Here is a 22,799-nt window from a genome sequence, read left to right as displayed (position 1 = left end):
GTGGATGTTACCGTTTTAGCAGTGTAGTGGAGTAGGTTGGTTGAGTCGTGTTGTGACATTTTTAGATCCAATCCAATTGTTGGGGTTGTCAATTTTTAATTAACTCAGATCAATCCAACCATAAACTTTTTGGGTTAGATTCGTTGGGTTGTTCGATTTTTTATTCAATTTTTTGTTTTTAATAAAATTAAAATGTTAATAACCAACCGAAATAGTAGATCCCATATCGAGTGGAGAGAGGAACGAAACATTTTTTATAAGGGTGTGGAAACCTCATTCTCGTAGACACGAGGCCAAGGGGTAAATTATGAGATCTCACATCGAGTAGAGAGGGGAGCGAAACATTTCTTATAAGGGTGTGGAAACCTCTTCCTAGTAGATGTGTTTTAAAATCGTGAAGCTAACGACAACGAATTTGGTTGCTTTATAACCATATGATTAAAGAATCGTAAGTGGTTACAACTTAAAAAGGAGCACCACGCACCATCTCTCTTTTTCTTTTATATTTTACCCAAAAGGAAAATATATATATATATAAAATCATTGGTAAAGTTCTTAACAAAAAATTTACTTTACAACTTTTAAAATTTATATATATATATATTAAAGATATTTAAATTATTTATTTATTTTAGTTTAATGATAATAATTTTTGAAATGGTAATAAATTTTTTAGACATTAAATTATTATAAAATGAGTATATAAATATTAAATTCTTGATAGCTAAAGGGGGAATGCCTTTCCTCTAATGGCGGCTTTGCATGTGACATAATAATAATAATAATAATAATAATAATAAAACTTTATTGGATTGAAGCCTACTATATAGTTTATATGGCCCTAAACTTTCAAGATAATTAATATGTGGGGTTTTAATGGAGATTTAATCATTAATATATTATTATTATTATTTTACCTAAATGCCCTTCTAAAATTTTACCTTTGCTTCTTCCACCCTTTATCAATATCACCTCTTTCGACGAGGAAAAAATTACTGGATAAGATAGTTTCAACTGACAACGTAATACAACGATCGAGAAGAGAAACCCCTCTTTCAACACTGTAGAAATAACTTTTTGAGAGGTTATTATCGATGTTGGGTTACAAGTCATCAAGAGATTGTATGTGTAGCCGTTGGTGATGGTGAAGAGAGAACATTTTGGGTTAATCTTTCCCGACGCCTATTTAAAGGTGACGGGAGAAGGGACATATCTGACACCTAATTAAAATATGTAGCTTGGTTTGAGTTGTTCAAGTAATTCATTCAAATTTTTGTTCTTTCCTATTTATTTAAATTTAATTAAGATATATATCTCAATTAATAACTGAGAATAAATAATAAAAAATAATAATTATGAAATTAAATAAAAAATAAAATAATTATATATATTTATAATTGTATGAAAAATTATATTCATTTAAATTAGTAAAAAATTTGAGTAATTTAAGAATCTATTTAGAAATTTTCAGAACCAAATTTAATTTTTAGAAATAAAAAAAATCTTTTTTTTTTTTTTTTTCTGACCCAACCAATCCCTTTTGTTTCCCTTTAATTATTCAAATGTACAATTGCGAAAGCTTTTAGGCATGTGAGTGCCAAAGTAAAAATAATAAAAATAAATATAAAAAGGCACCAAGGAATCCAAGGCCCATCAATATTGCATTACATGTGTCATATATAACTTCATTTACTCGTTTATTTAAGTATTTAAATCTCTCGTCAGGTTAATTCTATGCATAAAATAATATATATGGTCTGTTTTTGCTCGTTGCGTATCGTTATCAATCTCATAGTTTTAAAATGTCGATTGATATGAGACTCACAATATTGATACCACTTGTTACCGTCACAAAGGTGCAAATAAATTTTTTAAAAATATATATATATATAAGCTTTTGATTTAACGTAGAATTAAAGGTATTATGAAAAGGTAGAACAAAGGTGTGGAAGGCAACAGGATGATGGGCGCGTAAGACAAAGTTTGTGTTTATAAAGACTTATCTTCATCGTCTTCTCCACTGTAATCCATATATTCCTCTGTTCTTCCCTCCATTTTCATTATCATCATTATTCTTCCTTTTTCAATTATGAAATATTTCAAACAAATTCTCTCTTTAGTCAAAACCTCCTTGGGTCCCTCCACCATCACTCTTCATTTCCTAATCACCGATTCATCCCATTATTATAATCCCACTACCCACCGCAACAAATCCCTCTCCCCCCTTTCTTCATCACCTCTTCATCAATTCTTCATCACCCCTCAATCACAAACCCGATTTTTCGTTCCAAATTGAAGCGGATCGATGAAATGATGCTTGTTTTTCAGTTTTTTTGCAGACCCATTTGCTGATTTCTCTACAAAATGCCCTCTAGACCCTTTGCTTCCAGTCCCGCCGCCGCCTTCGTCGGAGAATCGCCGCCGGGTTTCTTCTCGAGAACGAAGGTCTTGTTCTTGGCTCTCACCATCTCTGCCTCCGTCGTCATTTTCTTCTCTGTTCTCTATTTCCTCTACCATCTCTGGCATTCCTTTGAGAACAGAGCCAAAACCATTCCCTTCGATTCCAGCGCTCCTCTTAAGCTTCAGCGATTCTCTTACAGAGAGCTCAAAAGGGCCACAAACCATTTCGATTCTGCTAACATAATCGGAAAAGGCGGCTCCGGAACTGTCTTTAAAGGGGTTTTGAGAGATGGGAAATTGATTGCTATTAAGCGATTGGACTCTGTTTCTCTTGAAACAGAGAGGGAGTTTCAGAATGAGCTGCAGATTCTTGGTGGGTTAAGATCCCCTTTCTTGGTGACCCTTTTGGGATACTGCGTTGAAAAGAACAAACGTGTGCTTGTTTATGAGTATATGCCTAATAGAAGCCTCCAGGAGTCGCTTTTCTCAGATGGGTTAAGTGGGTTATGCTGGGAAACAAGATTCGACATCGTTTTAGACATTGCTAGAGCTTTGGAATTTCTCCATCTTGGCTGTGATCCACCGGTGATTCATGGGGATATCAAGCCCAGCAATGTGCTTCTTGATATGGAGCAACGAGCCAAGATTTCAGACTTTGGGTTGTCAAGAATCAAAGTTGAAGGAGAATTTGGCGTTGATTTGTTCAGTCAAGAACTGGGTCGGAGCCAAGAGCTGTGGAAGAGCCAAGATTATACTGAAACTCCGGCCATTGGTACTCCGGTGGAGAGCAGCAACACGGAGGTAGATTTCGCTCTTGCTTTGCAGGCTTCTTCTTCTTCCAAGAACAGTAGAACATCTTATAATGTTAAGGGATTGAATGTGAATTCTTTGAGTTATAATGCCAATATTTCAAGTGAGGGAGATGGGAAAGGGAAGGAGGTATCAAGTTTAGATGTTAATGGTGATGATTGGAGTCATCGTTTTGTGCCTTATGATTCTGCTGCTGCTGCTGCTGCTGCTCCTGATGATGGAGGGAATGGTAAACAATGGGGGAAGGACTGGTGGTGGCGACAGGACGGGAGCGGCGAGCTCTGCAGCAAAGATTATGTTATGGAGTGGATAGGAAGCCAGATTTATCCAGCAGCTAACCCAGATTGGGATGAAGAAGCTAAGAATGTTCCTGAGAAAGCTAGCTGCAATTGTTCTGTTCCATTGGAGAATATGGATGATGGTTCGAAGATAGGTGCGTTCGGGTTCGAAAATGGTTCAACTGAGATGGAGCGTAACGAATCGAAAGCTAGGAACAACAAGAAGAAGAAGCAAAAGAAGATGCAGGAATGGTGGAAGGAAGAGAACTTTGCTGAGATTAGCAGGAAAAGCAACAAGGGGAAAAGACTAGACAGCAAATGGAACAAAAGCCTACAACTACCACATTTCGGTTTGGGGAAACGGTTTTACTTCCTTCAACGAAAGCGGTCGAGACGACAAGACCCGAACCAGTCCGATCTCGACGGGGAGTTTAGCTTCAGACGGGGTTGGAAGAAGAAGAACAACGCTCGATCTATCGGCAGTGACATGTGCAGTGGGGAGCTATTCAGCAGAGAACTCAGCAGCACAACCAGCATGAGAGGGACACTATGTTATGTAGCACCAGAATATGGAGGGTGTGGATTCCTGATGGAGAAGGCTGATATATACAGTTTAGGAGTCCTAATACTCGTGATCGTCTCAGGAAGACGACCGTTGCATGTTCTAGCATCGCCGATGAAGCTCGAGAAGGCGAACCTTATAAGTTGGTGTCGGCATTTGGCGCAGTCGGGAAACGTGTTGGAGCTGGTGGACGAGAGGTTGAAAGATGAGTATAACAAGGAGCAAGCAAGCTTGTGCATAAACTTGGCTCTGATATGTTTACAAAAGATGCCAGAAATGAGGCCAGAGATAGGGGAAATTGTGAAGATTTTGAAGGGAGAAATGGAGCTTCCACAAATCCCATTTGAGTTTTCTCCTTCACCTCCTTCAAAATGGTTCAGCAGATCAAGGAGGAAACAGAAAATCAGTGCAGAATAGGGGTTTTTAGCTCTTTGTTTTGTTGTTTCCCCCATTGAAATGATCAGTTTCTTCACTAATGGAAATATGCTGTTAAATTAGTGTTGAAAATTCTCGGTTTTTCGAAGTATAATTGTAATAGTCTAAGGCCATCGTTAGTTGATATTGTCCGCTTTGGTCCGTTACTACGTATTACTGTCAGCCTCGCAGTTTTAAAACGCGTTTGGTTGACAGCGATACGTAACGGATCAAAGTAGAGAATATCTGTTAGCGGTGTGTTAGGATTGCATAACAACGCACACTTGATCTAGATGAGCACGAAGAACAAGAAAGAGAGAATGCAAGGAGGAATATTGGCTAAAAGTTTATAATGATGAATTCAGGACTATACAATAGGAGAGAATATAGAGGATATAAACCTTTAGCCAATATTTCTCTTTGAATGTGTGAGTTGTTATGCTATTCCAACACAGTGGACTTGGACTGTTAGTTACAAATGGTATTAGAGCTAGGCATCAGACGGTGTGCCAGCGACGACGCTGGGCCTCCGAAGGGGTGGATTGTGAGATTCCACATCGGTTGGAGAGGTGAACGAAGCATTCCTTATAAGGGTGTAGAAACCTCTCCCTAACAAACACGTTTTAAAACCGTGAGGTTGACAACGATACGTAACGGGCTAAAGCAGACAACATTTAATTTATTGACAATGAAACGAAAGTTAAACAAAGATGATAAAGACAATGATAGTTTAATATGAAACGGGAAGATTAGTTGAGTTTGGACGTATTTTTACTTGCGAGTAATTTTAATTAGTTGACATTTATAAAATTTACTGTGTAAAGTATATGATTTTGATAAAGTTAAATGGAAAAGTGTGAGGGTAAAAAGAAGAAAAAGGTTGTTGTGTTTGAATTTGACATAATGGATGAGATGGGGCAATGCCATTCCTTTTCAATCCTCAAAAGAAGCAACCACTTGTGGTAAAGATGAGCTACGTATATACTTCAACCTTTGCCAACCACTTTATCACCCTATAACTCCCATAACATCTTTCTTTAATTCCTTTTCTTTTCTTTCCTTTTTTTTTCCCATAAAATAAATAAATAAATGTCTAGAAACTCGTATAGTCCATGTATACAAGTTCATGAGCTTCTAAGTTCGTTCGTGTGTCTGAACTGCAGCACTTAGTGTTCAAATAAGTTCTAAGAGTGTTAAACAGATCTCTGACGTATTGATTTAGTAGATATAAAATTAAATTTTATGTCTAATAAGGTCCTAAACTTTCAAATTTGTATGACATGTCTTTAGTGACCAAAGAGATACAAACAGGTAAGTTTTAACACCTATTAAACATCAAAAGGTCGTAGATCAAATAGACACAAATATGAAAACTAGGAAACAAAGTACGAAAACGCCGTAGGCGTGAAGGGAGGTTAGCCTGCGGTAGAGGAACATAGTATAGGCAGGAAAGGTAGCTCGGACGGTAAAAGAGCCGGGAGAGGCCTAGAAGGTTTTTCCATCCATACAGTCCAAAGAAAAACAAAAGCTTTTTAACTTTAATTTATAGGAACTCAAAATATTCTCTTAATTCTCTTTCCTTGAAAGATTATCCATGCTTGAAAAGGTAGTCCTTCAAGTGAGTTTAGGACCTTTTGTAATGGCCAATTCCAACAAAGGAAGCTACATAAAGGGCTACCGGGAGTTAACCTTTCTCGTCATCCAACCACCAAACACCCTGCCTATGCCTTCAAACGAGAAAAAAGAAAACGGTGTCGTATTGTTCTTGTTACTAGCCCATGCGTGTGTTCTCTTCGAGCTTTGCGCCAATGGGAAGGAATGAATGCTTTTTCAGTAGCTTTCACAATGAATTCTTATTCCTTTACCAGACCAAGGATTCAGACAAGACGGACAGTCAAAAGTTCGACTATGAACCATCAAAAAGCTGTTAAAATCAAAAGCAACACTAACTATATATCTACAATCTTAAGAATCTACCTAAATGTAGAACCATTAATCGATGTGGGACCTCCAATCCACTCCCTTCGGGGATCGGCCTCCTCGTTGGCACATAACCCGGTGTCTGGCTCTGATACCATTTGTAACTGTCCAAGCCCACCGCTAGCAAATATTGTCCTCTTTGGGCTTTCTCTTTCGGGTTTCCCCTCCTATGGGTAAATATAAATAAGGTGGCTAAAAGATTTCAAAGTCATCATCCTTCAATGAAAGAGATGAGAATTTAATTTGTTGGGGCAACGATTCATCCTAATATGATGTTGTCCTGGGATCGTGTATATTTCTAACCGATGTGGAACACTACGTTCACATCCCAACAAGATCTAATCAAAGACCAGCAATATAAGCCTAAAGTGAATGCACCCATGAACCACCCTGTTTGTTTTGCAAGAACATAAACTTATGGCGTAAAAGGAGCTGACTGGAAGGATTGAGAAAAGTTCAAACCCCAATGCTTCTAATACCAAACTCCATAAAAGCCAGATGGTTTCTGCTATAAGGTTAAGATTGTACTAAATCCTTCCACTCACACCAGAACCAAGTAGATAAATAGCTCATCTCGTATACAATACTAGCAGAATAAAGAACATGATTCAATTGAAATCTATTAAAGTAGCATATATACAGATAAGTTACCTACTCAATCGATGCGTCGTCTCGAGATTGTTGTTTATGTGATTTCCATCTCATCATGCTCCCTTTTCTATGAAAAAACTTGCCCTTCTTGTTATGTGTCACTTGCTGCGTGGCTTCTTCGATGCTACGTAACTCGGGTTCCTTCACGAGCATTTTGATCTTTGGATGTAAGATAAATCCATGTGATGTCATTTGGTCATATAATTCTCTGGCCTGTTTTAACAGACCATATGTTGCTAAGCCTTGTATCAAGACTGCGTAATGTTCGGAGTTGGGTGATATCTCGTACCGCTTCATTTCTTCCCACGCTTTCAATGCATAATCCGGTTGTTCTAGTTCAAATGACTTGTTAAACATTATAATAAAGGTAGCCTCAGTAGGACCTAAACCATTCTGTCTTATCTGCTTAAGAAGTTCAAAGCTCATTTCAGAATCTGCACCTTGAATAAAAGAATGGTAGGTTTCGATCGTCGGGCTGACATTGTCGTCGGTCATCTTGGTCAGTACATCTTTTGCTTCATCCAGCTTTCCGACCTCACACAGAGGACGTATAAGCGAGCTGTACGTCGTGTAGTCGGGCTGTAAGCCTACTTCTTTTATTTTCTCAAGGATTTTGAGAGCTTCACTGAAACAATTCTCCCGGGTCAACACATAAGCTAAAGAATTATAGACTTCAAGGTTTGGAATCCAATCCCTTTTCTTCATCTCATCATAGAGTCTAAGCGAGTCGAAAAGGTTCCCGGTCCTCGAAAAACAGGAGATCATGAGGGTGTAAGAAGTTGAATCTGGCAAAATACAACATTTAGACATTTCTCTCCAAATTCTCTTTGCTTCAAACACATCAACAGATACATTGCACCAGCCATTGAGAATAATGTTGAAGCTTTCTGTTTCCAAAGGAAAAAGCTTCTTGTTTACAAGCATAAACTCTTCAGCCTCTTCGATGTTCCCATATTTACAGAGAGAATTGAGGAGGGCATGAAAAGCCTCTTGATCCGGAGTCAATCTGAACTTCTCCATCATGTGGAATGTCTTAATGGCCTTACTTGCCTCATTTGCGTGTGCATACCTTAATCCAGGAACAACCTTGTTAACAGTATGCAATTTTCAAAAGTAACTATGGATGTTAATCTCCCTTCAAGCCATTAAGAAACGAATTAACAGAATGCATCAAAAAAAGCCTTTTCTGTATCTCACAGAAATATGTTGGCCATCCTTCAATCTAATAGAACACACAAATTAAACATGAAATGCTACTCTAGTTTCAACCAAAAGCTTCTTGCTCATGGAAAAACTCACACGCACACACATAGACAAAGACTCATTTACATATAAGCTTGTTGAAGCAGGCCATTTTCTAGTTCACAAACTTGATTTGTGAAATCCTCGCAGTGAATTGTTAGATCACACGTCAGTTGAAGAGGGAAAGCCCAAAGTGGACAATTTTGCTAACGGTGGGCTTGGACTATTACAAATGGTGTTAGAGCTAGACACCGGACGGTGTGCCAGCGAGGACGTTGAGCCCGAAGGGGGTGGACACTGGGCAGTGTACCAGCGAGGACGCTGAGCCCTAAAGAGGGGTGGATTGTGAGATCGCCCTAAAGAGGGTGGATTGTGAGATCCCACATCGGTTGGAGAGGGAAATGAAACACTCCTACGAGTGTAGAAACCTCTCCCTAGCAAATGAGTATTAAAAACCTTGAGTAGAAGACTAGGTTTGGACTCTTACATGGTTTCCACGTTACTTAGACTATGTCTTAAGTTATCGAGTAAAGTCAAAATGCAAAAACGTTTTCGCTAGTCATTACAAATGGCATGACAGAATGCAAAAAGAAATGTCAGAGTAAATGGAGATATGCGAAAATAAATTTTACCTATCAATCATGACAAGCATCGCTTGCCTCGAATTCAACAAGGATCCATGAAATTCTCTAATCAAACACCAAGCAGTACTGAATTTCTTATGATTGCCCAACACCCATATCATCAAATTACAAATTTCTTCGTCAATAGATCCCCATTTCTCACCCCATTTGAAGGCTAGAAATGACGATTTCCAATCATCCCTCAACACCCAAATTGCCGAGTACACCAAATTCGAATCTGCCTGGACATCAAACTCGCCCAACGCAGCAATAGCCTCCACTTCCGAGGGCAAACGGGCGGCCCGTTTAAGCAATTCAACGAATTCGGCACTTCGCGCATCGTTTGGGCGATGGTTTTGGAATCTTACTGTGTCAAAGTGAAATGGGTGGGCAACTTTTTGAGAACAGAATGGAAGTGCTGAGAATTGACGAGCGGACTGAGAAGGCAGGAGAAGTGTTTGATGAAATGCCTGAGAGGGCGAATCGGGAATTTTGAAACTGATGAGCTGAAGGAGTTGACGGAATGGCAATGGAGTGTTTCTGGAGAGCCCTCTTGCAATAGAAGAAAGACATGCCATGAATTCATGTACCTGACTCTGAGATACAGAAGGCTCGGCTGGGCGGTGGAATTTGAGCTACAATTTGAACTACGAGACCTTTTTATATGGGAGAAAGTGAAGGTACCAGCCACGGAACCGCCAAGTTTTTGTATGGCTCGATTACCTCTGTTTTGTTTGGATTAGCTTGAGAATTTGGATCCATTTGTAGGTTGGGTTTTTTTGTCCGGTCAACCCAACTAACCTACAAATAAGATTACAAATCAACTCAACCTTAACGTACTCTCAAAAATAAAGAATTATTAATTGAACTTTAAGATTATTTTTAAATAATTTTAAAAAATAATTAAATAACCCAACTTGTAAATAGAAGGTTAAGTTAGATTGGATTATAAATTTTATTTGAATTCCTACCTGCCCTACATGAAATTTTATTGGATACAAAATTTTATTTTATAAATAATAAACGTGATTAAAAAAATATATATATTATTTTATAATTAGGCGTACACATGGAATGTAGATAAGAGTCAATTTAGTCCAAAGACGGGACATCAAAATCACCGTAACCAAACGCCCCCAAAGGGTTCACCGAGCATTGAGTAAAACTGGAAGAACACACCATTTTGAGAGACAATCGGCGGACAAAATGAGCGGCGAGGCCAAGAGCGGCGGTTCGATCGGCGGAGGAGGTGGTTTCAGATCGCGAATGGAGCACTATTTATACAGCGGTGAGAAGAAGCACGTTGCCGCTGGCATCGTCGTCATTGGCATCATCTTCGGCATCCCTTGGGCCCTTATGAATCGAGGTTTTTGTTCTTTCCTTTACCGAATTTTGTTTCTGTCACTATTATCGCTGATGATCGTTTGTTGCTGCTGAGAGGAATTGATGCGGAAAAGCAGATTTGAACTCGTCGAGTCGTTTTTTTTTTTTTTTTTTTGCCCGGGATTTGAAGAAGGGATACGTTTAAATATTGACGTGTGCTGTGCACTAAGAAGATTTCGATTCTTGAATGGAGTTCTGTTTTAAAATTACTTCTTAGTTTTGCTTAAAAACCGAACAGGGAACTCAACAATCTTTGGATTGCAATGGTGGGCATCGGGGTGTTCACTTTTTCGTTGTGTAATTTAGGGTTTCAGAATCTGGGGAGCTTCGATACGATATGTTTAATCTTTTTGGCCTTTGGCACTGGGTGAATTAGGGTTTAGAAATTTTACGTTTTGCTGTTGGGGTTATTCTGCAATTTGGAATGAGGAATGGTAGCTTATCGGGGCAATATCGTTGAGGATTTGATGATACTGATTTTTTAACTTCAGAATTGTTCCAATAGAAATCAAAAGTGATGCCTTGGGGCTGTATGGGAAGTGCTCTAGAGTAACATATTGATGAAAATGTTACTTTTAGATTGTTTTCATGGTCGATTTGGTTGTAGCTAACCTGAAGTTCTTCCTTATAAGATCATAGGCGAGTAAGTAGTGTCGATTAAACTGCTGGTGTATATACTCGATCTAAGAGGCAGAGATTCAAATCTTCCACCCCACAAGTTGTTGAACTTACAAAAAAAAACTTACGAGACTTTTGCCCCCACTCTAATTTTCCCATAAGTCAAATAGGATCGAAAGTTGGACTATTTCCTTACCTAAAGGCAAGCAAGCCTCAGCTGCTTTACTTTGTGAAATCAGGTCAGGGAATAGAATCAAAGGCTTAGGTGCAAACAAACCTATGCTAATTGCTAACATGACGATGGCTCTCGGGAAAGGGTAGAGTATGCCTACATTCAAGCTTTACACACATGATGGTAAAGCTAGGTTATCGATGATTCTACAATAGGCGGCTACTACGTAAATAGATAAAAGCCCCCAAACACACTGCTACGTAAATCTATTTGAGGCTTTATTTAAAATCGACATGACTCATCATCACCACTTAATTGTTTGCAGGGTCAAAGCATCAGTCTCATCAAGATTACATGGAAAGAGCTGATAAAGCACGAAGTCAGAGACTCTCTTCAGGTTCATCATCAGCTAAATGATTTTTTTTTTTTTTTCTTTAATTTTTTATTGCTCGTTTTGAGTTTGTTATGATAGAGAGGATGTTCTTTGGGGCACTTGGTTGGCTTAAAGTTTTTGTAGTATCTCCTATATCTTGCATTTTTTCCTCCATCTGCTGACACTAAATGAAGATAAGTTAAAACTCAACAAGGAACACTTGTGGTTTTGAAATAAAGAACGAACTTTTGTTCCCTTTACTTGTCTCTTTATATTCTACTTTTAGTGTTGAAATGGTTCTTATATTGAGAGTCAATGGTGACGAAATTCAGAGAATTACTCACTTATGCATGAAATTCGGAATCAAGATTTGCACTTGTTCCTCTTCTAGGCCATTTTTTCCATGCATTTTCACAGATTTATTATTATTTTTTTTTTCTTTTTAGTTGCTTAAAGCTGCAGACTTTCATCCTTGTTTTCTCTCATACCTGTACCATTATATTGATCTAAAATTGATATTAATTCCAAACCTCGGTCATTACTTCCTTTTTTATAAGGATTCTTATCACTGTTGGTGTTTGTGTGGCCTTAAATTGGTCATCCTTATATCTCTATGTAGGCAAGGACGGCAAGTCTTTCTCAGGACGTCCCTGTTCCTATTTCATTTTTCATTCTCATGAAATTCTTCAATTAGTTTTTTTGGGATCCGGGCAAAAATCCTCCACAAGGATCAGGATCCCGTTGTTTCCTGTATTTTAAATTTTTTTTCAAAGAATTTATTAATGAATAATTTTCATTTTCTAATATAATTTTTATTAAAAATGAAAAATATCTTAATAAATCAACAAATATTTCATAAGAAATATATAATATAACGTTGAACATCTTTTTTTTTTTTTTTTTAATTCAAATTTCAATAGTATAATATTGTATTCAATACCTTGAAACATATTTTTTTATTGAAAGTACACATACGTATATAAGTGAAGCAGGGCGAGATCAAAGATGGGTTTCTATTCAGCTAATGGAAAATAATCTCTCCTCGCTCCCTTTCCTATATGTCCATCTTTACATAAAATGCAATGTATTGGATTCCCAGCCTGTGTCATATAAGCACCCTAACATTGAAGTCCTGGCCCAGAATTATGCGATTGTTGATTCCATGTATGTTCTGATCTTGGGTGTTCCAAGAATTTTTCTTTTTTTTTAAAAAAAAAAAGAGAGAATAAAGTTTCATGAACAAATAAACAAAGGGTTCAAATTCTATTAGAATCCAAGGTTGGGAAAAGTCAGTTAAAACCTAATGGAGCCATAGGTTTAATCCTCAATCTGTTTCCAAATTCTATTTCTATTTTCTTAATGTTTACCTCTAATCCTAGTATTCACTCTAATTTTGTTGCATGCGATTATTCTTCTAGGGACATTAAATAACAAATAACATAGGAACGACCTAATTTTGTTGAACAACCTCATATGATATGTATGATTATAATCATTGAATGTACTATAAACTTTAAGATTTGTATCTATTTGATCCATAAATTTTTCAAAAATGTCTAATAGATCAAGTAATCGGTACGTGGGAGAAAAATGCAAGTCATATATAGCTATCCTCAGGAAGAAAGTTCGCAGTACTGAGGCAAAAGAGAAAAGGCATTCACAAAGAGAAATTTACTTTACAAAATAAGATCGCTCTTCAACAAGTTATCGACCAATGAGAAAATTTAACTTACTGAATGGTGAGCTTCGTCAATTTTAAAATTGTGTTTGTCATCTATTCAGTTTTAGAAGGGCCTTCGTTCGGATTAGACACCGGTTGATTGGACGTTGAAGGCAGCTCCGCAGCAGAAGTAGAAGCGTCATTTGGGTTGTGGATGGGCTTCTTAAATTGAACCAAGATCATAGTCATGTTGTCACATCCTTCACCACCAACTGAGGGTGCCAAGCATCTGTCAAATACTCTCTCACAAATGACTGAGAGTTTACTTTCCTGCATTGGACACAAATTCAAATCTAGCATAAGCCAACTCAACCTCCTTCATTTCTCAATATATGCTTACATGGACGACCTCGACTAATGTATCTGACAAGTGTCGTAACACGAACTTACCGTTTTAAGTTGATCTCCAATGTAATCAACCAGTTGTTGGCTGGACATACAATCCCTATGCAGAGAAAGAGATGGTCATTTACCATATTATAGGTTTTATGTATCAATTTAGAAAGCCTCAGAACTACAATGCTGGTTTTTCTTGCTTATAATGGTACACGTAGAAGTGGGAAAAATTTTAACCCAAAGCATAACTATTATAGAAGATCGCGACTGGATATGTGCCTGTGCACTATATATAATTTAAATGCCTCAACGGTTCGGATTTTAGAGAGATTATTTTTCCCATAAAGCACAAAATCTGAAACTTACCAGATGCCATCGCAGGCAATAACAAGAAATTCGTCATCCTCACAAAGCTCAACCTAATAACAAGAAAAACAAATGAGATCGTGAGAACATGAGAGGGATTAAAAGGAAAATGATGATACGGTTCCAGAATCATTATAATCAAACTTCTACAAAGTTTTAATGATGGACATCTAGTTCGCTTAGAAGGTGTCAATTAAACATTAAAAGTAAGGAAAACTTTTATTTGAGCCCCCCTTGAACTATAAAACTCGCTGCATCAAAAGAAATTAAAAAAAAGAAAATACATATAAGCATATAACACCCTGGCTGAAATATTGAAACCACGACTACGTACAGTTGTTACATCTGGATTGGCAGTTACAATCTGCTTTTCTGCAGGCATAGTTTCATTCTGCTTAAACTCCATGTCACCTGTAAAAACAGGTTTCCAAATCAATTATAGTCACGGAAGGAAATTCTCAATTTATACTCCACATGTAGAATTAAGACTTAGAAAGTATGTACCTACAGCCCGTGCCCTCCCCAATTTATATTCCAATTTTAAAACTAAGAGTTAGAGAGGATGTACCTATAGCCCGTGCCAAGTTGAGACTTCCATTGACACGACCAACTCGGATGAATCCCCCGGCTTTCAAAATCCTGTCCTTCTCAGCCTCAAGATCAGGCTTGTGATCTTTAGATAGGTTATATGCCTGTGAAGAAGAAGTTAGATGGAGCTCTAGACACACATGAAAATATCTCGATTATTCAAATTAATCTCCCCAACTTTCAGTGCTTTTCATGACATTCAAAATAATCATATTTGTCAGAGTTGTTACATCCGTATCTATTTATGCTTTTTCACAATCAGAGAGATATTAACAGTATTTCAAGTGAGAAATGTTGGGAGCAATCTGGTTAGTAAACAGTACTACAGAAATTGTCAGTTCATCATCACTCCAATCAACACATCCAGTTGCTTGCGTGTCTCTATTATCCTCTCTCCTTATACAAAGCAATTTGACCAAAACTGACATAGAGGTTTAACCGAATATTGATCTAATAAATCCACCATTCATATGAATTAAAATGAGATATGTTGGGGCAAAAGAAATGAGAATAAAAATAATTGAAAAATATATTATATGACCAATTGCCTGCCTATCTCTATTATCCTCTCTCTCCTTATACAACGAAATTTGACCAAACTGACATAGAAGTTTAACCGGATATTGATCTAACAAATCCACCATTCATATAAATTAAAAAGAGACAGTTTGGGCAAGAGAAATGAGAATAAAAATAATGGAAAAATATATTATGCAACCAACCATGAGCATCGGCTAGCGATTATATCATTACACATCTAATAAGTTATCTTCACTTCTAATCACATCTCAAAACATCTAATTGATTATAAATTCATAATTCTAATCACTTCTCAACACATCCAATTGGTTATTCACACCTCTGATCATGAAGATATATGCTGCTGTTAAGATCATGTAAAGTAATTGAGAAATATCTTTTTGATGCAAATACCTGGCCCTTTCTGGAAATGACACAGCGAGAATCCCCAGCATTGGCCACCACAAGTTGGTTATTTCGTATGATTGCAACACAAGCTGTGCTTCCAGCATTTGGTCCATGAAAGTCAGAGTGAGGTCCCTAGTTAGCAACATCACCTCCTCACTTTAATTGAATCCATGCCCAAACATAAATGTACAATTGTTTCATAACAAAACTTAACCCAAAACTAACACAGGTTACTACAAACCAATGCAAAGAAATACAGTTAGTGAACTGCAAATGGCATCGAACTGGACACAGAAGAAAGAGGGGAACTACCTCTTCTCCAAACGCATGTCCACCTCAAAACAGAAAAGGAAAGTAAATCCACCATAGCAACTGGGAATTGTGCATAAAAATACCTCCTCCGGAGGCCAATCATCCACTTGATTGTTAGCTTCACCACTCTTGGGCGACCATATAAATCCTTCTATCATACCAGAAATCTTGTCCATTTTGTCTCCTAAAATAGCTAATTCTCTCCATCCTCTTTGTCCACACATCATCTCATCCATTCTGCACCAATTCAGAGTGACAAAATAAGAAGGTTGACCTTGCAGTCTTGACACAAACAGCATTTCAACCATCAAAGGTGGAAGAGATGAAGCAAGGACCACATCATATCATGATTTAGAGACTACACCCCCTTTTTTTAGTTAATTAATCTTTGCAAACAAATGATAAAAAATACCTAGTGCATCAAATGAAATTCACAACTATACAACTTTAGACAGTTCATCAGTAGAAAACCCAAATAATCATGAAGCACTATTTATTTCATCACCATCGACAAAATAAGAAACTTCCCAACTGCTTAATCCAGGACAATGAGATAACCACTAAGGATAACATGTAGACTAAAATAAAGCCAGTGGATTAATAACCTAAGAAAGGCCTTCTGTACTGAAGTTCCTAAATCCCCAGCCATGTATGATTCATGCTTGAGCACCTGTTGATGGAGATACTTGGCACAGAACTTTGAAACTGCTTTACCTGCATTTCAATAGACTTGATGAGGGAAATTTTTTTAAAAAAAAATCACAGAAATGCAAGTATATTTCAATCGGTAACAAATAATTACTGGTAAAATAGGAAAGAGAGAGAGAGAGAGAGAGAGATGCTGCTCAAAGAACAGATGCTAACCTCCATGGCCATCGTAAACACCAAAGAAAGATGTTGATGTGTCCAAATCTAGACAGGCTGCATGCTGAAACTTAGGTAGGGTGAGACTGGATCCATATGCAACACAACATAATAGATCTCAAAGATTACTCCTTTTAGAACAATGCATATCAATTTCAGAGACTTCAAAAGATAGTTCCACTTAACAACAATCTCAGTTTGAGATGAACCATCCATCTCTACGGGTCACAGGGATACAAGTGAGTTTGAGTAGGTTGTAGGTTTACAAAAAACAAAAAACAAAAATGCAGTCACTGTCCAGCAATGCATAAGACAGAAGCCTTTCAAAAGATTGGACATTATGAAAAGTATAATACTTATAGGCGAGCACCCAATGTCACGCGGCATTAAATATAAAACTAAAGTTACAAATTTTCGTTGTCCTGTAGATATTCTGATGCAAACTCTCAGTTCCGGGACACTAAAAGGTGTGCTTAAACAACACAGGTGACAGCACATATGGTACCACTACCAAAAGATAATCTGAAAAGCAATCTTCAATTTAATATTGGGGGTACCTCCTTAAATAGAAGTATTCAAGATGCATACATTGCAACTTCCTCGAGATAATATAGTCTAAAGTTGGTTTGTCCTATGTATTATTAATTTACATGGGTCACATAAAGCAACAGAGAGCATGATGAATAACTGAGTACAGCAACATGACAACTTTACATCAAAGGGAGCAGAAACAATAGACAGAAAACTCACAGCGTCTTCCATGGTTGCACGCCACCCTTGCATAGAGGATACCCCATACCGAAGACTTTCATTCTCACCATCGTCTGAGGCCTTTTCTGTTTTGGGGGAGCTGAGATATATCCCCATTTTCCAAGCTGGAATTAGATAAAATCCATGAATCACCAAAAGGTCACCCTCACAGAAAAATCATTTGGAAGCAACCTTTACACCATTTCAAGGGGGGAGGGGAAAAAAGTGACGCTGCAACAATTTTGCCCTTCGAGCCCCCTTCATCATGTTAACGTTCCAGTAACTCTCATTCCAAAAGATATGCAGTGTGCATTGGTTGGGATAAAATAATCAGTAAATACATTAATCTTTCGCATGTACGGATGTTGATTCGTGAAATCATCAAAGCTATTCAACTTAATAACGCATAACAAGTATATATTACTATCAGTGAAGTGGTTCTTAAAAGTAACCAGCAAAGATAGTTGTTAATCCACCAAGAAACAAACTACGCACCCGAAATCAACAAAGGAACAGTCACTGTCAAAAGATTAATAATAGCAATATGAAACCCCTCCCTCCCGAGTTAAACACATCGAAATTTTCATTTCTCATAACCACCCTCCCTCCATCTTCCAAACTATCTTCTTAGGTTCCGAGCAAGCACAAGATTCAAATAAAATCAAATACAACAGACATCCATACTCAACTGAAACCCGCAACGCAGGCTTGCTTCGGTAACTCCCATTCGAAATTAATCAAAACCAAACTAACAACAACTGAAGAATTCTTGGCAAGCAAACGGATCATTTAAACCACAATAAATTCCAAATAAACAAAGATCGGCGGAATCGAAAATTAATATCTCCATACACAAATTCAAACTGATATAGCAAACAAAACAAGACAATACAAACACAAACACACGATAAGAAACGAAAGAAAACAAAAATTGAAGGGACAACTCACCCGCCAATCGCTTCGAACACTGGTTTCAGCGGAGGGATAGGAAGAGAGATCTATCTTTTAGTGTGCTTTTTACTTTTTGTTCAAAAATTTTAGATCCTTCGGTTGGTTTTTATTATTTATGGTAATGATGATAAAAATAAATTCAATCAAGAGATGCAAAAAATTTACGATCATTTTCGACTTGAAAGGAAGCAGGTGGGGCACGTGTCCTACACGTGCACTCATTTGAAGTTACATATAATGGGCTGGACGGCCCAGATACCTTCAAAGGTCGGCCCATTTAAGGCCCATAAATAGTCACGTTTACACGTGCGGCCTTCCTGGATCACGGGCTCTTATCGATTCGGAGGAAGTTTTAAATATTACAATATACTCTTTAAAAAATAATAATAAATAAAAAAAATCTACCGCCAATAAATAAATAAATAAATAAATAAATAAATATATATATATATATATATATATATATATATATATATATAATATCTTTTTAATATGTATTGAAAATATATTTACATTAAGCAGGCAGTAAGGAGATGAATAATATAGTCCCGCTCCTTATTCCATTTTCTGTCTAACGGAAAATCTTCTTTCTGTTTAGATGGTCCCCGAACTAAAATGGACATTTATTAAAATATTATTAAAAATATAGGTCCGAGATTAATTGAATTATTTATATTATATTCACATTTATTAGGTTTATTAGGTTCACATTGATGACTCTAACTTATTATTAATTATATTTATTTTCTCGTCATTTGTTTATTTATAAAGATTTTTTTTAATAAATATTTGGATTATTATCCAATTCTACAAGCTACGCCTACTTTTTATTTTTGAAACCATCTCTAAAAATTAGCTGGTAAAATAAATAAACTAATAAAAAAAAATAGCGTTATCAACTTAGTTTTCAAAACTAAATTACCAAATAATTATCTAACCATGATCTAAATTATTTATCTACGAGAATCACGTGTTTGTATATTTATTGATATTTTATTTAATTGAATTATTCTTTTCATACCTCAATTATATATATATAATCGATGGAGTAGAATAATAAAATTTTAATGAATGGTTAGGATATATTATCAAGGAAATTACGAAATCAAAAATTAAAACAATAATATATCACATAAGTAAAGTGGAAATTACGAAATCGAAAATTATAATTTCATACAAGTTGAGCTTTTAAATTTTTTTTTTTTTTTTTGTTAAATGTATTTATACGACTCAATCATCCATATGCAATTATAAAATTAGCTTATTATATTAAAAAAAAAGTGCAAAATTCAATTTAATTTTACATTTAAAAAAAGGTTAAAAAAGTAATTTAATTTAATGTTTTTCTATTATTATATTTGTAAATAGAAAGACTTTAAATTTTATTATGAAATTCTAAAATTGGGTTAGGTAATTAATTTTAAAACGGAAAATGCATGCTCATATATGTCATTAATGTAATAATAATAATAAATATTTACCTTAAAATTAAATAAAATACAACTAATAAGTGAGTTTTTTTTTTTTTTTTTTTTTTTTTCAAGAACAAAGTTAGTATCTTTCTATTTAAAGCCAATATTGTTGAGGTAGACCCGACCCGACCCGACCCGACCCGAGATCCATTATCATCCAATTGTAAACGCAAACGCAATGCACCCACGTCGATCTCCTGTCTGTTCATTGTGGGCCCCGCCCTCTATTACTATAAACTTACTCCACTCATTCAAACCCAACATTCTAAAAAATATTAATTAAAAATTAAAATAATAATAATAATTAAAAAAAAAAGTTTCGTAAACGCACCGTTTTGAAGTGGGTGCGGTGTTAGGTCGCTGTCTTACCAACTCCCGCCTGTATATTTCTCTCCACTGAAAAACCGCTTACGAGAGGAAGGACACGTGTCGGTCGATCAAACGGACATAGTAGCGATTGTGGTAGGTGGATCACCGAGACTCCCGTTTCCCGTTTTCTTATTTATAGGGTTACTTCTTTCGGAACCATCTCAGGGCGATTCATTCTCCCTAGTATACTGTAATTAACACTCTTCCCCTCGCTCCGTCCCTAATTTTTCGTTCCGATTGTTTGGAACTCTCGATTTTTCATCGTCGATTGACCGATCAAGATGATTATCACTGTGAAGGATTCGACGATGGTGACTCCGGCGGAGGAGACGCCGCGCCGGACTCTCTGGAACTCGAACGTCGATCTGGTGATACCGAGTATACACACGCCGAGCGTCTACTTCTACCGCCCGACCGGCGCCTCCAATTTCTTCGACGGTCAGGTTCTCAAGGAAGGCCTAAGCAAAGCGCTGGTGCCGTTTTATCCAATGGCCGGACGATTGAGACGCGATGAAGACGGTCGTATCGAGATCTACTGTAATGCTGAAGGTGTGCTTCTTGTCGAGGCCGAAACCACGGCGGTTATCGACGATTTCGGTGATTTCGCCCCGACGTTACAGCTTCGGCAACTTATTCCAGCCGTCGATTACTCTGGCGGAATCGAATCGTATCCTTTGCTGGTGTTACAGGTACAATGAAATCCGCGCCTCGTCTCTAATTTCTTTCTTTTTTTAACAAATTTCATTTAGGAATTTTATTAATTATTTTGGTTAGAATTAACTGAAATTGTAGTCTGTAGTTGGCTTTCCTAATAATCATTACCATTCCTTTTCTGCTTTTCCCCATTTAACCTTTTCCAAATATATCTATATTTTTCAACAAAAATAAAAATCATAGTTAAATCCATTAGGTCTAATCCATAACTTTTGAGATTTAAATTTTTTTATACACAAATTTTAAAGTTTAGAATCCAAAATGAAATTAAAAAAGACGTGGTCTTCCTAATGATTGTGGAGATGCTTCTGGCCGTCCAGGGAATTTTTTGTTGACTTTTCTTTTTTAAAGTAAGTTTCTATACACTTGCATATGTAACAAGCTAGCAAATGATTTGGGAATAAATTATTTGATCTTGTTTAAAGAATTTGTAACTTGATTGTACTGAACTCGTCAACTAGCGATGTATTTTTCTCCTTGGTTATCTCAAATATGTTTTAGTAATAATTAATTTTTAATTTTTTCTCAAATTAAAATATAATAAATGTTAAAACATTAAAATATGTAAAAGTTGTAGGATGTATTGAAAAGGGTAGTGGTGCTACTACTAAAAGAAAATCCCACAACAACCCCGTTGAATTATAGATAATATAAGTTAGCTAAATATATTTTTAGGAAATTTAAAAATTTATTTTTCAATTTAACCATAAGAAGATGAATATTGGTCAAACCAACCAAACCAAACTTACTCGATCCAAATTTTTCCAGTTGTCCACCTACTTCAATATTAACATTTTGTAGTTGGTTCATAATTGTTTGAATGTGATATTAATTAACGTCTTCAAAAAGTTAATTATTCGATTTCTACCGTCACATTTGTTCTAATTGAAATTTTAAATAATTATTGATTCCGATTTTGTTGGGTTCAGGTGACACACTTCAAATGCGGCGGCGTTTCACTGGGCGTAGGAATGCAGCACCATTTAGCGGACGGCTTTGCCGGTCTCCACTTTGTGAATACCTGGTCCGACATGTCGCGTGGCCTCGACCTTAAGCTTCAGCCCTTCATCGACCGGACCCTACTCAGAGCGCGGGACCCACCTCAACCGGCATTCCGTCACGTCGAATACGAACCGGCTCCGCCCATGAAAACTCCGGTCCAGCCGAACTCGGAAGGAACCACCGTCTCTGTATTCAAATTCACCCGCGAGCAGCTGAATCTACTCAAAGCCAAATCCAAAGAAAACGGCAATACTATCAACTACAGTTCATATGAGATGCTTTCCGGCCACGTCTGGCGCTGCACGTGCAAGGCGCGTGACCTTCCCGAGGATCAGGAGACTAAGCTCTACATTGCCACCGACGGCCGTGCTCGGTTGCGCCCGCCGCTTCCCAACGGCTACTTCGGCAACGTTATCTTCACAACTACGCCGCTCGCCATCGCCGGTGAACTGATGTCGAACCCGACGTGGTTCGCTGCCGGAAAAATCCACGACGCCTTGGTTCGGATGGACAACGATTATTTGAGATCGGCTTTGGATTATCTCGAACTGCAGCCGGACTTATCGGCGTTGGTCCGTGGTGCTCATACTTTCCGTTGCCCCAATTTGGGAATCACGAGCTGGGTCCGGCTGCCTATCCACGACGCCGATTTTGGGTGGGGCCGGCCGATTTTTATGGGCCCCGGCGGAATCGCGTACGAGGGATTGTCGTTTATAATCCCGAGTGCGTCCGACGATGGCAGCTTGTCAGTGGCGATTTCGCTGCAGACTCCACATATGAAGGTGTTTGAGAAGCTGTTCTTCGATCTTTAAGTAGCTTGGCTGGCGGTGAGTGTAACAGGACACCGGTGGGTTTTTTCTTTTCCGGCAAGGCAGAGGGAGTTTGCCGGATGGTGTTTTTTTTTTTTTTTTTTTTTTGTTCT

General features: G+C 37.3%; 5 protein-coding genes across 7 annotated transcripts; 3 read left to right on the top strand and 2 right to left on the bottom strand.

Annotated features, from left to right (window-relative positions):
- The first annotated feature begins 2,042 nt into the window (after window positions 1-2,042).
- On the top strand, window positions 2,043-4,579 carry LOC111456453 (putative receptor-like protein kinase At1g80870). Its single transcript, XM_023098313.1, has one exon. The coding sequence runs from the start codon at window positions 2,365-2,367 to the stop codon at window positions 4,465-4,467; it is 2,103 nt and encodes a 700-aa protein (XP_022954081.1). The 5' UTR covers window positions 2,043-2,364; the 3' UTR covers window positions 4,468-4,579.
- Window positions 4,580-5,984: 1,405 nt separating this feature from the next.
- Window positions 5,985-9,650, bottom strand: LOC111455789 (pentatricopeptide repeat-containing protein At1g80880, mitochondrial). 2 transcript variants are annotated; one of them, XM_023097401.1, is made up of 3 exons: window positions 8,970-9,650; window positions 7,096-8,164; window positions 5,985-6,323 (listed from the first exon to the last, which is right to left on the bottom strand). In XM_023097401.1, exons 1-2 carry the CDS (start codon window positions 9,536-9,538, stop codon window positions 7,096-7,098), a joined length of 1,638 nt encoding a protein of 545 aa, XP_022953169.1. In that variant the 5' UTR covers window positions 9,539-9,650; the 3' UTR covers window positions 5,985-6,323. The 2 variants fall into 2 exon arrangements, with proteins under 2 accessions (XP_022953169.1, XP_022953170.1); XM_023097402.1 differs by lacking the exon at window positions 5,985-6,323 and adding an exon at window positions 6,586-6,611.
- A 413-nt stretch (window positions 9,651-10,063) lies between these two features.
- On the top strand, window positions 10,064-11,766 carry LOC111455862. The gene is made up of 2 exons (XM_023097491.1): window positions 10,064-10,326; window positions 11,459-11,766. The coding sequence occupies exons 1-2, from the start codon at window positions 10,167-10,169 to the stop codon at window positions 11,548-11,550; spliced, it is 252 nt and encodes an 83-aa protein (XP_022953259.1). The 5' UTR covers window positions 10,064-10,166; the 3' UTR covers window positions 11,551-11,766.
- A 1,320-nt stretch (window positions 11,767-13,086) lies between these two features.
- LOC111456002 (probable protein phosphatase 2C 60) lies at window positions 13,087-18,427 on the bottom strand. 2 transcript variants are annotated; one of them, XM_023097684.1, is made up of 11 exons: window positions 18,318-18,427; window positions 17,370-17,494; window positions 16,620-16,683; window positions 16,361-16,469; window positions 15,839-15,992; window positions 15,450-15,575; window positions 14,497-14,620; window positions 14,263-14,339; window positions 13,929-13,981; window positions 13,617-13,671; window positions 13,087-13,496 (listed from the first exon to the last, which is right to left on the bottom strand). In XM_023097684.1, the coding sequence occupies exons 2-11, from the start codon at window positions 17,484-17,486 to the stop codon at window positions 13,281-13,283; spliced, it is 1,095 nt and encodes a 364-aa protein (XP_022953452.1). In that variant the 5' UTR covers window positions 17,487-17,494; window positions 18,318-18,427; the 3' UTR covers window positions 13,087-13,280. The 2 variants fall into 2 exon arrangements, with proteins under 2 accessions (XP_022953452.1, XP_022953451.1); XM_023097683.1 differs by lacking the exon at window positions 18,318-18,427 and adding an exon at window positions 18,059-18,244.
- A 1,923-nt stretch (window positions 18,428-20,350) lies between these two features.
- On the top strand, window positions 20,351-22,793 carry LOC111456001 (shikimate O-hydroxycinnamoyltransferase-like). The gene is made up of 2 exons (XM_023097682.1): window positions 20,351-20,850; window positions 21,805-22,793. The coding sequence occupies exons 1-2, from the start codon at window positions 20,443-20,445 to the stop codon at window positions 22,687-22,689; spliced, it is 1,293 nt and encodes a 430-aa protein (XP_022953450.1). The 5' UTR covers window positions 20,351-20,442; the 3' UTR covers window positions 22,690-22,793.
- The last annotated feature ends 6 nt before the right edge of the window (window positions 22,794-22,799 follow it).

The sequence above is a fragment of the Cucurbita moschata genome, unplaced genomic scaffold (genome assembly GCF_002738365.1).
Source record: "Cucurbita moschata cultivar Rifu unplaced genomic scaffold, Cmos_1.0 Cmo_Scf00018, whole genome shotgun sequence".
NCBI lineage: Eukaryota > Viridiplantae > Streptophyta > Magnoliopsida > Cucurbitales > Cucurbitaceae > Cucurbita > Cucurbita moschata.
Note: the sequence above shows the minus strand (reverse complement) of the source record. Positions and strands in the feature narration are given on the sequence as shown.